We start from the raw sequence: 12,784 nt of genomic DNA on the forward strand, positions 1-12,784 counted from the left end.
CATTATTACAATAACGGATTGCAAGATTAGCTAGGCAGCCACTAAAAGCACAAAGACACCTAAGCAGTAAGTCTCTACTGAAAAATCTCAAATTGATTTTAAAGAGGTGGCAGAAATTATGCAAATCAAACACCAATATAGTCAAATTCTCTAGGACGTAACTGAACAGTTCACAGAAGGATCACCTGAACCAGTGACTATCAAGCATGAGTTTTCCTTTCTCCTGTGGGGCACAACTATAGTCCTGTTTGCTACAACAGATCTCAGAGAAGAGTAGGCCACTGAAAGTAAATCAGAGCAAGATTTGGACAGACCATTTTCCAAGGCCAAGCCATTTTAATTTGTTTTCAAGTCTCTTGTTGTTTTCCCTGCTCTTCAGATTCTTCTTCTTCAGATTCTTATGACCAGTATAGAGATTATGAGCTGAGTTTGAGAATCCTGAATGTCACTGGAATCACAAACATGAACAGATTCACGTGCAGTGAACTTCAGTAAGACATCTTCCTGAAAATCTTCTAATGAAATGAAATAGAAACAAAGAGCAACTTCCACGAAGCATCGTTCCCGAATCGTATGAATTGATCCACTGCTTTTAACAGGATACCTCAGTCCCATAGGCAGAGCAAATCTTGTGTCCCATCTGGTGCTTGACCCTGATCCTGGATCTGAAGCAGGATGGAATCTGTAGCATAGCAGAAGCTACAACCACTGCCATGGTCAGCAGCAGCCCTTTCCAGAGACACAGCTAGATAAAATGGTTATAATAATCCAACAATTTATATTATATCTAATTCTGGGCCTTAGGGAGTGGATAAAAATACATACAACAAGGACAGGCAGTGAGGATTTTACTTTACAGTTTTATATCTTAAAAAAATTATTGTGGGGACAAAACACACAATTTCATAGAAGCAGTATCTGGAGCTTTAAGAGATGAATGTCCATAGATATCTCATAAGATTACATGCTGAGATGTCAGTGGTCATTTGAGGACTGCGAGGCAACCATAACAACATTTACAAGCCTTCTAAGCCTTGTTGTTGTTAAGTGCGAAGTCGTGTCTGACCCATTGCGATCCCATGGACAATGATCCTCCAGGCCTTCCTGTCCTCTACCATTCCCCCGAGTCCATTTAAGTTTGCACCTACTACTTCAGTGACTCCATCCAGCCACCTCATTCTCTGTCGTCCCCTTCTTCTTTTACCCTCCATCGCTCCCAACATTAGGCTCTTCTCTAAGGAGACCTTTCTTCTCATGAGGTGGCCAAAGTATTTGAGTTTCATCTTCAGGATCTGGCCTTCTAAAGAGCAGTCAGGGCTGATCTCCTCTAGGACTGACCGGTTTGTTCGCCTTGCAGTCCAAGGGACTCGCAAGAGTCTTCTCCAGCACCAGAGTTCAAAAGCCTCAATTTTTTGACGCTCAGCTTTCTTTATGGTCCAACTTTCACAGTCATACATTGCAACTGGGAAGACCATACCCTTGACTAAATGCACTTTTGTTGGCAGGGTGATGTCTCTGCTTTTTAGCATGCTGTCTATATTTGCCATATCTTTCCTCCCTAGGAGCAAGCGTCTTTTAATTTCTTTGCTGCAGTCCCCATCTGCAGTGATCTTGGAGCCCAGGAAAATAAAATCTGTCACCACCTCCATTTCTTCCCCATCTATTTGCCAGGAATTGAGAGGGCCGGATGCCATGATCTTCGTTTTCTTGATGTTGAGTTTCAAGCCAACTTTTGCACTCTCCTCCTTCACCCGCATCAACAGGCTCTTTAATTCCTCTTCTAAGCCTAGGTTTCTGTCAAAGGGGAGATTGAAAGGGGGGGGGAGATGCAAGGAATGGAAGCAGGAAAAGTGTACTGAATAAGCTGGGGTGGATTGTTAACAGAAGAAACACAGGTAGGAGGAAGAATAGAAAAGGGGAGAGGCTGCTGGGGTGAAGGAGGGTGGGGGTTGGATAAAGGAAGGAAAAAAGGAAGCTGGGAAAGGGAACATATTGTGGGGAGGGAGATATGGGTGAGCAGATGCCCCTCATGAGACCTTATCGGCCATTCACGTCAATTAAAACAACAATTAATTTAAGACTACAGTCAACAAATGCACAAGAAAGAGCAATTAATGGGAGGGAGGAACCAATGCTCCAAAATGGTCAGGTATGATCAAACAGAAATGGCACGGTAATATGAAAGGTCTTGTTCCCCTTTCGAAAGGACAGAATGAAGAGACTGTGTCACTCTGACCCAAAGGCAGTAAAATAAGGTTTATCTTTGAGTTCAGTCAGGTGAAATTATATGATTTTTGTTCTTTGTGTACAGAAAGTCTCACACGCTTTATTCTTTTGCAGTTTGTCAGGCCATTAAACTCCCATTTAGGAAAAAAGGAGGCTACCGTATTCAGATATTCCTACTGTATACATTGTCTGAAAGAAGAAGTGGGCTGCGTGCATATAATGAGTTTGTGCTTCCTGCTTAGAGGGGGAAAAAATCACTGGCATTGAACTGAATATGAAATGGGCTGTTTTGTAACCGAAGTGCCATCTATAGCTACTGGAGGTGTTCTTTTCTTAATACTTACTTTTAGCTGAACAAATTTTAAACAATCTCCATCTCTAATGAGGCATCCAAATCACTTCTCTGTGGGTAGAGTTGTATGTTGCCTTTATGCGATTGGAACATGCAAGGTCATGCCAAGCACCTCAAGCTGCCTGATGCCTGGCCCCCATGTTGTTTTCCTTATGAAAGAAGACACAAAGAGCTAATGTCTCTAGGTGGTATGTCCAGCTAATGCTTTCTCGGCTCTTTTCATTGCATTTATTGCTGAAGAATACAGTTAATGGGCTTTTCATATTCGGTTAGGAATAAATGTGTCAACATGCGAGTAAAACAGACCCTCTGCCCCATTTATTGTAAAATGCATTATCCTAGTTGACCTGAGGGAATCTTGCAAGTGTTTTTGGAGCAGACCCAGAGGTTCCAACCAGATCCCTAGATTCTAGCTCACTGAATTCCAATTACTAAGCAGCTGGTTTCACCACCCTGCAAATTATTTCACTCTCTATAGCAGGGGTAGTCAAACTGCGGTCCTCCTGATGTCCATGGACTACAATTACCATGAGAATTGTAGTCTATAGACATCTGGAGGACCACAGGTTGACTACCCCTACTCTAAACTGAGGTCAGCAACAGGTTGACTTTATGTCGTGACATAAACAGGCAGGCTGATATTAAAGGCAGATCCATACGTAACATGAATCCCCATCTCACAGCCAGCAAGCCATTTTATTGGTTGATTATGAACCAACTCAGATCCATTGCATTCTTGACTTGGGCCTACTTTCACCTCTTCCACAACCCCGCCCCCTCCTACCTGCCCCAAATTGGTCTTCTTTCCTTCTTTCCCTCAGTAGGGGGAAAGAGAAGGAGGCTCTTGGAAAGTGCCACCAAGTTGTAGGTGACCCAGAAGGGCTTTCAAGGCAAGAGGTAAACAGAGGTGCCTTGCTATTGGCTGCTTCTGCTCAATGACTTTGGTCTTCCTTGATCGACTCCCATCTAAGTGCTAACCTGGGCCAACTGGACCTTGCTTGGCTAGCCTGGGCCACCCAGATCAGGGTTCCCTTTCTCCCACTGCCACCAAAACACCAATACGGCACTGGTCAGACCACACCTGGAGTACTGTGTGCAGTTCTGGAAGCCTCACTTCAAGAAGGACGTGGATAAAATTGAAAGGGTACAGAGGAGAGCCACAAGGATGATCTGGGGCCAAGGGACCAAAGCCTATAAAGATAGGTTGAGGGATTTGGGAATGTTCAGCCTGGAGAAAAGGAGGTTGAGAGGGGACATGGTAGCCCTCTTTAAGTATTTGAAAGGTTGTCACTTGGAGGAGGGCAGGATGCTGTTTCTGCTGGCTGCAGAGGAAAGGATGAGCAGTAATGGGTTTAAACTACAAGTACAACAATATAGGCTAGATATCAGGAAAAAAATTTTCACAGTCAGAGTAGTTCAGCAGTGGAATATGCTGCCTAAGGAGGTGGTGAGCTCCCCCTCACTGGCAGTCTTCAAGCAAAGGTTGGATACACACTTTTGTTGGATGCTTTGGGCTGATCCTGCATTGAGCAGGGGGTTGGGCTAGATAGTTTGTATGGCCCCTACCAACTCTATGATTCTGTGATTCTGTGAATAGATATCAGAGCAGCAGCTGGGTAATTGAATGGGTTCGAAGTTAATATTCAAGGGGTCCTTCAGGAGTCACTAAGGCTACACACCAAAACAATGAAATTGTAGTGGGGAGGACCGAGATATGAATATACTAATTGCAAGGCAGGAGGACAGGTCCTGGCATAGAAAGAATGCAAAAACACAGATTATTTGGCATAAACTGGCCACCGATTTATTTTAAACATGAGCAAAGACACACAACAGTAAGGGTTGGATCCCATTAGCACCTCCCCTGCTGCTGCCAGCAGACAGCAGCCCTACTGGGAGGAAAAACCCATCAGCAGGCCTGCCTGAGGGTCTGAGTGACCAACCCGTCAGGCTCCCATTAACCATCAGGCCTGCTGGTTATTGAGAAGACGAGCATAGGAAAGCTCCACAGGTGTCAACCTCTACTGGAGCTCTTCTAGCCACCCCACAATCTGATGCAGGTCACTCCCCAGCTGGAGAGTGTCCTCCAATCATATGTGCAGCTTCATAGGGAAGTTCCCACCAATGGGCAGCAACCTGACCCGCAGGCACAGGTTGTGCCCCACTAAGGATCCGCCCCCATACAAACCGCCAGCTATATTATAATAATAATTAACAAACTGCACATAACCAAACCACTGAAAACAGGGAGGGAGCCAAAGGCCAGAGCAGTGGACAGCAAAGGAGGCCTCATGGTAGCATCGTCTTCTTTTTAAAACTGCTGCCCAGCACCGCCTCCCGCGTCTCACATACTCACGAGATCCTGGACGTGCACCTGCACATGTGCACAGGAACCCAGCTGCTTCTTTGTCTGCTGGGCTCCTCTGCGTGTTGCAATGGCCGTCATGTGCTGAGGGCTTCGGCAGCACTTCTGGGCAAAGCAGAATGCCTGATGGCCAGTTAGCTCCAAGCCACTTCATGGTCATGCCAGATATCGAGCACAAAACTGATTTGATAGCTGTCTACCTCAGCACAATCCTCCTTGCAGGCTATTGTATTTTGTTCCTTAACAATTCATGTGAGCTACAAGAGTAGCCCAGGATAACCTTTCCTCCTCCCAACTGTGACTGGAATAGAGGCAAATAGAGCTTATCCCCTGTTGCGGTTTTGCAATGCTTTATCAGTCTTCTTGCTCAAACTGTGGTTGTAGCCTGATCTCACCATCTCTTATGGCTGAAATGATCTACGCACAAGCAAAGCTTTTCTGCCCATTCATTTCAATCAAGACAACTGCTTTTTGGGGGTGATAGCTTAAAATGAGAAAACACAGAGTCCTCATAATGATGGTCTCAGTAAAAAACAGTAACACAAGAGGTTTTTGTTAATTGTGGGGTCAATTCAATGTGCAAAGGAATTTTAATATGTAAAGGAGTTATCTCCTGACTAGTTTTAGGTTTGTGCATATATAAATAGAGAGGACAATATTCAGTTCTTAGATCAGTTAATTCTTGTATTTGATCGCTAATTTATTGCCATTCATAGTCTTACCAACTGTGTTAATCCCATCTCAGCTATCCTTATTGCCCAGTTACTTATGTGTCTTGAGTCTAACTAGCCCTTCCTGGCAACTAATCTCACCCCCACATATATAAGGCTCGAAGAAACCTGTTTCAACGTATCTAAAGAAGTATGTGTACACAGGAAACCTTATCCCCAGAAATAAACTTTGTTGGTCTTAAAGGTGCCACTGGATTCCAACTATTTTTCTCAGTGCAAGAAAGGTAATTCTAATTCCCACTATTCCTGTGGGCAATAGATTCATCCTGAAAATAGGAAGGCGGCAACATGAAACTGATCAAACCAGTACACTGATTAATGACCTCCCAAATTATTTTTTGAAACTGCCCCCAAATAACAGAGGATCCCCTTTTCCATTGGCACCTGCCGTTTTCCTTTCCCAATTTCTGTTAGTTTGCTCACTACAATCAAGACTTCATGTTGAACATTTCCAAGCAAACCACAAGGATGCAAAATGGCAGATTTCCTTGGAATTGGTAATACCTCTTTCAGAGCATTCGGATCCAAAAAGACCCATTGTCTTTTCCTTCAGAACTACTAGGTTCATGCATATGCAAGCATAATTAATTACCTATAGCAACACTTATACAATTAACCAAGAAGAGTTGTTTCTTACATGCTGCTTTTCCCTACCAGGCGCCTCAAAGCGGCTTACAGATTTCTTTAACTAGGTGACACCCCTATTTTGCTTTGCGAATAATTCCTGCCCCTCCATTTTGCAGACCAGTGTTCTTTCTTCAACACCTCTTCTGTTTTTTGCTGTCTTGATCCGTCAGTACCCATTCAGGAAAAACTGGTAATGCAGAGAGGGCTACTTGGGCTTTCATTTGCAAGCAAAGGTTATGGGAATTCCTTCAACCCGTGTGCCCTCTCCTGGTTGAAAGGGAAACTGCTTGATTAGTGTTAAATAATGACTCCCTTTAATATTTCCCACACTATTTTCATGATCTTAAATATCCCACAAGGAGCTGCTGTTTCTCCACCGGAGGGACCAACAGGCAACACAAAGATTTTCTCAAGTGGAGAAAACAGTAGATACTTTAGACGCCGGCCTCTCAAGTCAGGGAAATGGCATGAGAGATGGAGGGGGAAGAACCAGGGCCTCCCATGACTCCTATTTGGCAAAAAAAATCCACCAGAAAGCTGTTCACAAGCTTTCCAGAATCTTGTAGAATTTGTCACTCTAGGACAGTGGTTCTCAACCTTCTTAATGCCGCGACCCTTTAATACAGTTCCTCGTGTTGTGGTGACCCCCAACCATAAAACTTTGCAAGTGTTCTTTCACAGAAAGTAAACCAAAAACTGACCAATGGCGTGAAGATCCATTGTTCATGATTGTATATAAATTGTTTTCCCCCGAGATTTCTCAGTTCAGTTCTGCCTCTTGTCCCACCATGCCGATCTCACTCTTTTCCGCTGCTCCAGACAGACGAACGCTCTATCTTGATCTACCCCGCAAGGCTGTTGTATGGATCGTGCCCCTCCTGCCAAGCTGCTTGCCCTGCCACGACTCCTGTGAAAGGGTCATTCGACCCCCAAAGGGGTCCCGACTCCCAGGTTGAGAACCACTACTTTAGGATTAATACCCTTCCTATGGAAAAGGAGAAAATTTATGTGTAGGAAAAACTATGCATGATGACCAGCTGAAGTCTTCAAAACAGCCTGAATGTGCAGTGAACTATGTAGTGATGGCCAAAGGACACAGGAGTCAGGTCTGGGTTCCCTTAACCCAGTGCAGGTTCCCTGTAGCCACACAGCAGAAGTGGGGGGGGGGGAACAGAGACAGAGTGTGGCATCATGGACTAGAATCTGGGAAACAGAAGGTTGAATCTCCACTCTGTCATGGAAGCTCACTGTTTGACCTTGGGCCAGTCACACACTGTAATTCTCACCTCACAGGGTTGTTGTAAAGACAAACTGGAAGAGAGGAGAATGATATAAGCCACTTTGGGTCTTCATTGGGGAGAAAGGTGGGGCAGAAATAAATAAACAGGGTTGGGATGGAATGGTGAGGACAGAAGGGAGTCCTGCTTCTCCCCAAACTGTTTTCCTGCAAGAAAACCATGCTGAAGATATTATTTCTCCAATTGTGCCACTCCATGTGTATAGATACCTCACATGGAATAGCAAAATTGGGAAAACAACTCCCCTAGCATGATTGTCATGAAGGAAAATTGCTGGGGGGGGGGGATTGCCCATCCCCCCCCCAGCCCTCTGTTCTATTTTTATTTTTTCAGAAACTGTTCCCAGCATATGCTGTGTGGGAACCTGACCTGGTCTGGGCGACCCAGCACTTTACAAACAGTAACACATAGCATGGTCCTGGGATCCTACAGTGAATAATAGTGCTGAAGGTAGGCCCCGGAGGGACAGACCAGAACCAATGGGATGAAATTAATTCAAAAGAAATTCCGTCTAAACATCCGGAAGAAGTTCCTGACGGAGCGGTTTTTCAGTTGAACAGGCTTTCTCCGGAGGTGGTGAGTTCCCCATCTTTGGAAATTTTTAAACAGGCTGGATAGCCATCTGATAGAGAGGCTGATTCTATGAAAGTTCAAGGGGGTGGCAGGTTACAGTGGATGAGCAATAGGGTTGTGTCCTGCATAGTGCAGGGGATTGGACTAGATGACCCATGAGGTCTCTTCCAACTCTATGATTCTATGATTCTAGGCTAGAGTTCTAAAGCCCTTACATGATTACTCCCCCACCGACCAGTCTGAAATTGTACAGCTTCTCTTGGGCTACATCACAAATTACTCAGAACTAGCGATGCCAACCTTCAGATGGGACATGGGGAATGGGATCTCCTGGAAAAACAGCTCATTTTTGGGATGTGCACAGGAAAAAATGGTATTTTGGGACCCGGGACTAATTGATTCAGCTGAATTTGAATCACCTAAATCAATGGTTCAGATTTGGGGGGTTGGGCCAAATTGATTTGGTGCTATTTTAACCTATGAGGCTATTGAAATCAATAGGAAATTTTATCATTCTGTGGTTTGGGAAGAATTTGAAGTAGAAGCACAAAAAATCCAAACAAACAAATAAATAAAATGTGCAATGTGGCTGCAGAAGCCTCTCCTTAAAAGAACTCCTAAGTTTCAAAAAAGAAATGGGCTGGGAAAAACAATGGAGGTCAGATGGGGGCATTCTTTGGATGCCTGTTGAATCGGACCCTGATCCAATCCTTTTGAATTTGAGCCTCTAGAGAGGCTCCTGCAGCTACGTTGCAAATTTGCTGCCTCTACATCAAACCCTCCCCCCTCCCCGGGGACCACTGAAAAGGCAAAATTTTCCACTGACTTTACTGACCACATAGGCTATAATGGAGTGGGTAAATTGCCTAATGGCATCCAAATTGCTGACTCGTTATTTGAATAATGCTGATTTGGTAGGTTTAAAGTGGAGAGATGGGCAAGTCTGCTCAGATATGGCTGAAAAGTGCTCAAGTCAGCACTAATCTGTGTACTTTTTGGCTTATCTGAACTGAAAAGCCCATCCCTATTTATTTCCAGGCTACATAGATGAGTTCCCCTGAAGAAAATGTCTGCTTAGGAGAGGGGACTCTATGACACGCCCCCCCCCCCCCCAAATGTTCCTGTCCTCTCCATGTTTTATACTCAAGTTTCCATGACTTTCCCAACATGGATCAGCAATCCTACTCCCTCATCCCCTACTGGTGGCCAGGGGGGACCTGCCAGTCGTAGTCAGAAAATATCAATTGGCTAAAAGGTTGAGGGGGATATTGGCCCACATTTTAAAGAGTGAGATTGGGTGTCAAACACACTGTATCAGGCTTTTCCATTGCTCCCTTCCTGTACCAGAACAAAACCCCTTGTAAGCTGAGAATTCTCATTGGATGTCTCAAGAAACTGGGGGAATGGCCTTCATATATTGAAAGCACCAGGAAGTATTATAGTTATTATAGTATCTCCAAGTATGTTGCCATCTGCAAACATTTCCTTGGCTAACTTTCTCTCTTTTTCCTCTTCCTCCTATGCATGTGCACGAGAGTAATTTCTTTCTTGCTTGGCACTTTTAGGAGCAATCCTAAACCAATTTAACTCAGAAGTTAAGTCAATGACATTCCCTGGTGCTGCCTTGTCCTGAAATTTCATTCTTATCTAAAGAAAAGTTTGTATTCGCTCACTTAATTTGTACAGACTTGCATTAATCTGCTGTGCAATTTCACTAATGCTTGCTCATCCTCTCTCCTAATTCCACACGACTCCAAGGAAATCCAATTAATTTTCTCAATTTTTGCCTGTTAATTGAACTGCAATGTGGCACTGGGCTTTGCACATCACGGTTTCCTTCTCCCTTCCTTATTCCGAATTAAGCTTCTTTTCCTAATTCACCAATTTGGCCGTGTTCAGTGCTTGGAAAATGTACTCTTTTCTCCTCCCCACAGAATCGGGAGCACAGAATGTTAATTTCTTCTGTGTAGAAAAAGAATGCACTTTAACTGCTTCACTAAATAACATTATTTTTAACTATTACAGGTGGCATCCCATGAACTTAGGTTGCCTGAAATCCCCTTGAAGTTAATGTGCAGGGCAGCCTGTTCCAGTAGCCGCCTCTTCTCTAATTTTCACTGTGCTGTTGGCAAATCTAGTGCTGTAATGCACGACAATGCCAGCAGGTGGGATCAGAGGACTACACCAAAATTTCCTTCCCGAGATCAAGACGAAAATAAACACCCAAAAACATACTGGAAGAGAAAGAAATATTAGTTCATAAAAAATGTGCAGCTGCATTCCAGTTCAGAAAGGAAATTAATGTGACATGGAGCAGAAAATGTCTTTAGCAGCTCTTTGATGTGCATCTGCAGTTATTGTGTTTGCTTTTAAAGGGGGGGGGAGAGAGGAAATTCTTACTGAAAATTTCTATTCTTAGAAGAGCTGGGAGGGAATCTTGTATCCTTCATGGTTGCTCTTTCCAGTCACAGAAACAGTGAGGACCAGCTGTTGCCTTCTCCTCTGGGGAAGGCCTCCTCTAAGCAGGAAATCCCGCCTTATGTTTGACTCAATAGGAAAATATGATCTGCCACCCACTAACATTCGCCAGAAGACTATACTGTCCATCCATAGTTCCTGCAGTGGTACAGCTTTATTGGCCATAACTTGAAGCCTAACTTCACTATGAATCTACATGAGATATATTTTTATTTTATTTTCCTAAACTACTGAATTACTAAATGATGAGCCCTAAGGCTTAGTAATATCCAGATAGTTATCCCTCAGAAGGAAAAAAATTTATCATTAATCATAAACTCATCCTTCTCTTACAATGGAGAGAAGGACCTAGAACCTTCCTAGAACCAACATGGTCCCAATCCGGGTTTGGCCAGCACACTTGTGAATTAAATTCCATAGGAGACCAGGTGGGTGACAAGAAAGCAAGCCCTGCCCTCTTAACACAAGTCCCTCCTTAAACCAGATTTTCCCCTCAAATGTGAGACATCTTTGTTAATCCCAGTGTGGGTGGGATTAACATTGGGCGGCAGATCCCATCAGGCATTGTGCCCAATTAAAAAATGCTGAAGAAATGGTGAGGCAGAGAAGTGGCAAAGGACATATTCTTCCCATTGTCTTTGGAGCTGTACAAGGACGTAACAAGATACTACCTGCAGGAATGAGGCTCCTCTGTGATTTTGCTGGATTTCCATCTGCTGCAAACCTTAACAGAAAGATGGGAGTGAGGGGAGAGAACATTTTGGATTTATCAGGATTTGCAAACGGTGCAGGACTGTGAAATCCACCCATCTGAAGCAAATTGAAATTTGGGCCATGGTTGGGATTTGATCATCCATCCATAGGAAATGTACCTTTAAAAATATGAGGCTTGCCAGATGCCATGGGAAAATCCAACTTAATTGCTTGTTTGCAGCAATCTTTTTTGGGGGGTGAATCCAGGTTTGATAAATGATACTGTAGTAAGGGTAGCGGCAGTCTATAGCATGGAATATAATATAGAACGTAGACTGAATAAACCATGTAATGCAATCATATCTTTTATGAGTCTGAGGGTAAGGGAAGCAATTTCGCAGAAGATATGAAAGGCCAAGATGTTATTAAAGAGGAGCAGAGACACACTCATACTTTTTACAAAAAGGTGCAATTTAAATTTCTTATAGAAGTGTTCCAGATGAAGAAAATCGTATATACTTGGGGTAACCCATTCAGATGAAATACATAGGTTTAGATTTGGTAATCTTTAAAACATTAACAGAAGCATAGAATTTTGGCAAATAAACTTATAAATTTAGATAAGGCTGTTTTCTTCAGATTCTTTCCATCTCATTGTCAATTGTTAATTTTAAAATACTTTCAATGGAGAATGTGAGGGCGATCTGGCTGCGACATACTTTCAATGGATGATAAAACTTTGAATCATGCAATAAAGAGATGAAAGACATGCAGAAACAAACAAAATAAGATCAGCCATGTTATATTGCTATTGTCTGTGTGGATTGAACAAATGCTTGTAAAATATTGGGGAACATGGATACAAGAAGATGTAAAGAGGACATATAATTATACAATTTTTTCCCCTGAAATATCAAGTCAAATAAAATTCTAGTCCAGATTATCTCTGTCAAGACTGGACTGAATAGCTCTGATTAAAATCTCCACTTTGCCCAAAATATTATCTTTATTTATGAATATACATTTACTCTGTAGTACTGAAATATTAAGGAAATGGTAACTGCAATAAATCAGTTTGTATGGGAAATGAGTGCAGGTGTCAAAATATGCCTTATCTCTGCATAAATAAAATGATGGTGTAGGCCTGCTAGATGTTCAGATCCTTTGTTTTGTATGTAAACAGGATTTCACAATATACTGCAGTGGGTCAGGTCGACCTCAACAAAATGCCGTGCAGAGGAGCTCCCTTTTGCAGGCCCTGCGGAACTGTTTAGAATCATATAATCATATAATCATAGAGTTGGAAGGAGCCATACAAGCCATCTAGTCCAACCCCCTGCTCAACGCAGGATCAGCCCAAAGCATCCTAAAGCATCCAACAAAAGTTTGAGTACCTTCAAGGCCGTGATCTCCTCTGGGAGCTTGTTCCACCAAATGAGGG

The 12,784-nt window shown here is 43.2% G+C and overlaps 1 protein-coding gene across 6 annotated transcripts in view; it reads right to left on the reverse strand.

The window, feature by feature from the left end:
• Window positions 1-12,784, reverse strand: part of NECAB1 (N-terminal EF-hand calcium binding protein 1) — a 92,595-nt gene that overhangs the window by 64,526 nt on the left and 15,285 nt on the right. For 4 of the 6 annotated variants that reach the window (XR_013234055.1, XR_013234056.1, XR_013234054.1 and 1 more), the window contains one exon: window positions 11,322-11,374. The exons of 1 other annotated variant lie outside the window; for it this stretch is intronic. Coding sequence is in view for 1 of the 5 variants with exons in the window: in XM_077351943.1 (XP_077208058.1) it covers window positions 11,322-11,374 (53 nt within the window). In the remaining 4 variants the exon portion in view is untranslated. Of the gene's footprint in view, window positions 1-2,570; window positions 2,728-11,321; window positions 11,375-12,784 lie in introns of those variants that run through there. One more of the 6 variants, XM_077351944.1, reaches the window with a different exon arrangement.

The sequence above is a fragment of the Paroedura picta genome, chromosome 9 (genome assembly GCF_049243985.1).
Source record: "Paroedura picta isolate Pp20150507F chromosome 9, Ppicta_v3.0, whole genome shotgun sequence".
Taxonomy (NCBI): Eukaryota; Metazoa; Chordata; class Lepidosauria; order Squamata; family Gekkonidae; genus Paroedura; species Paroedura picta.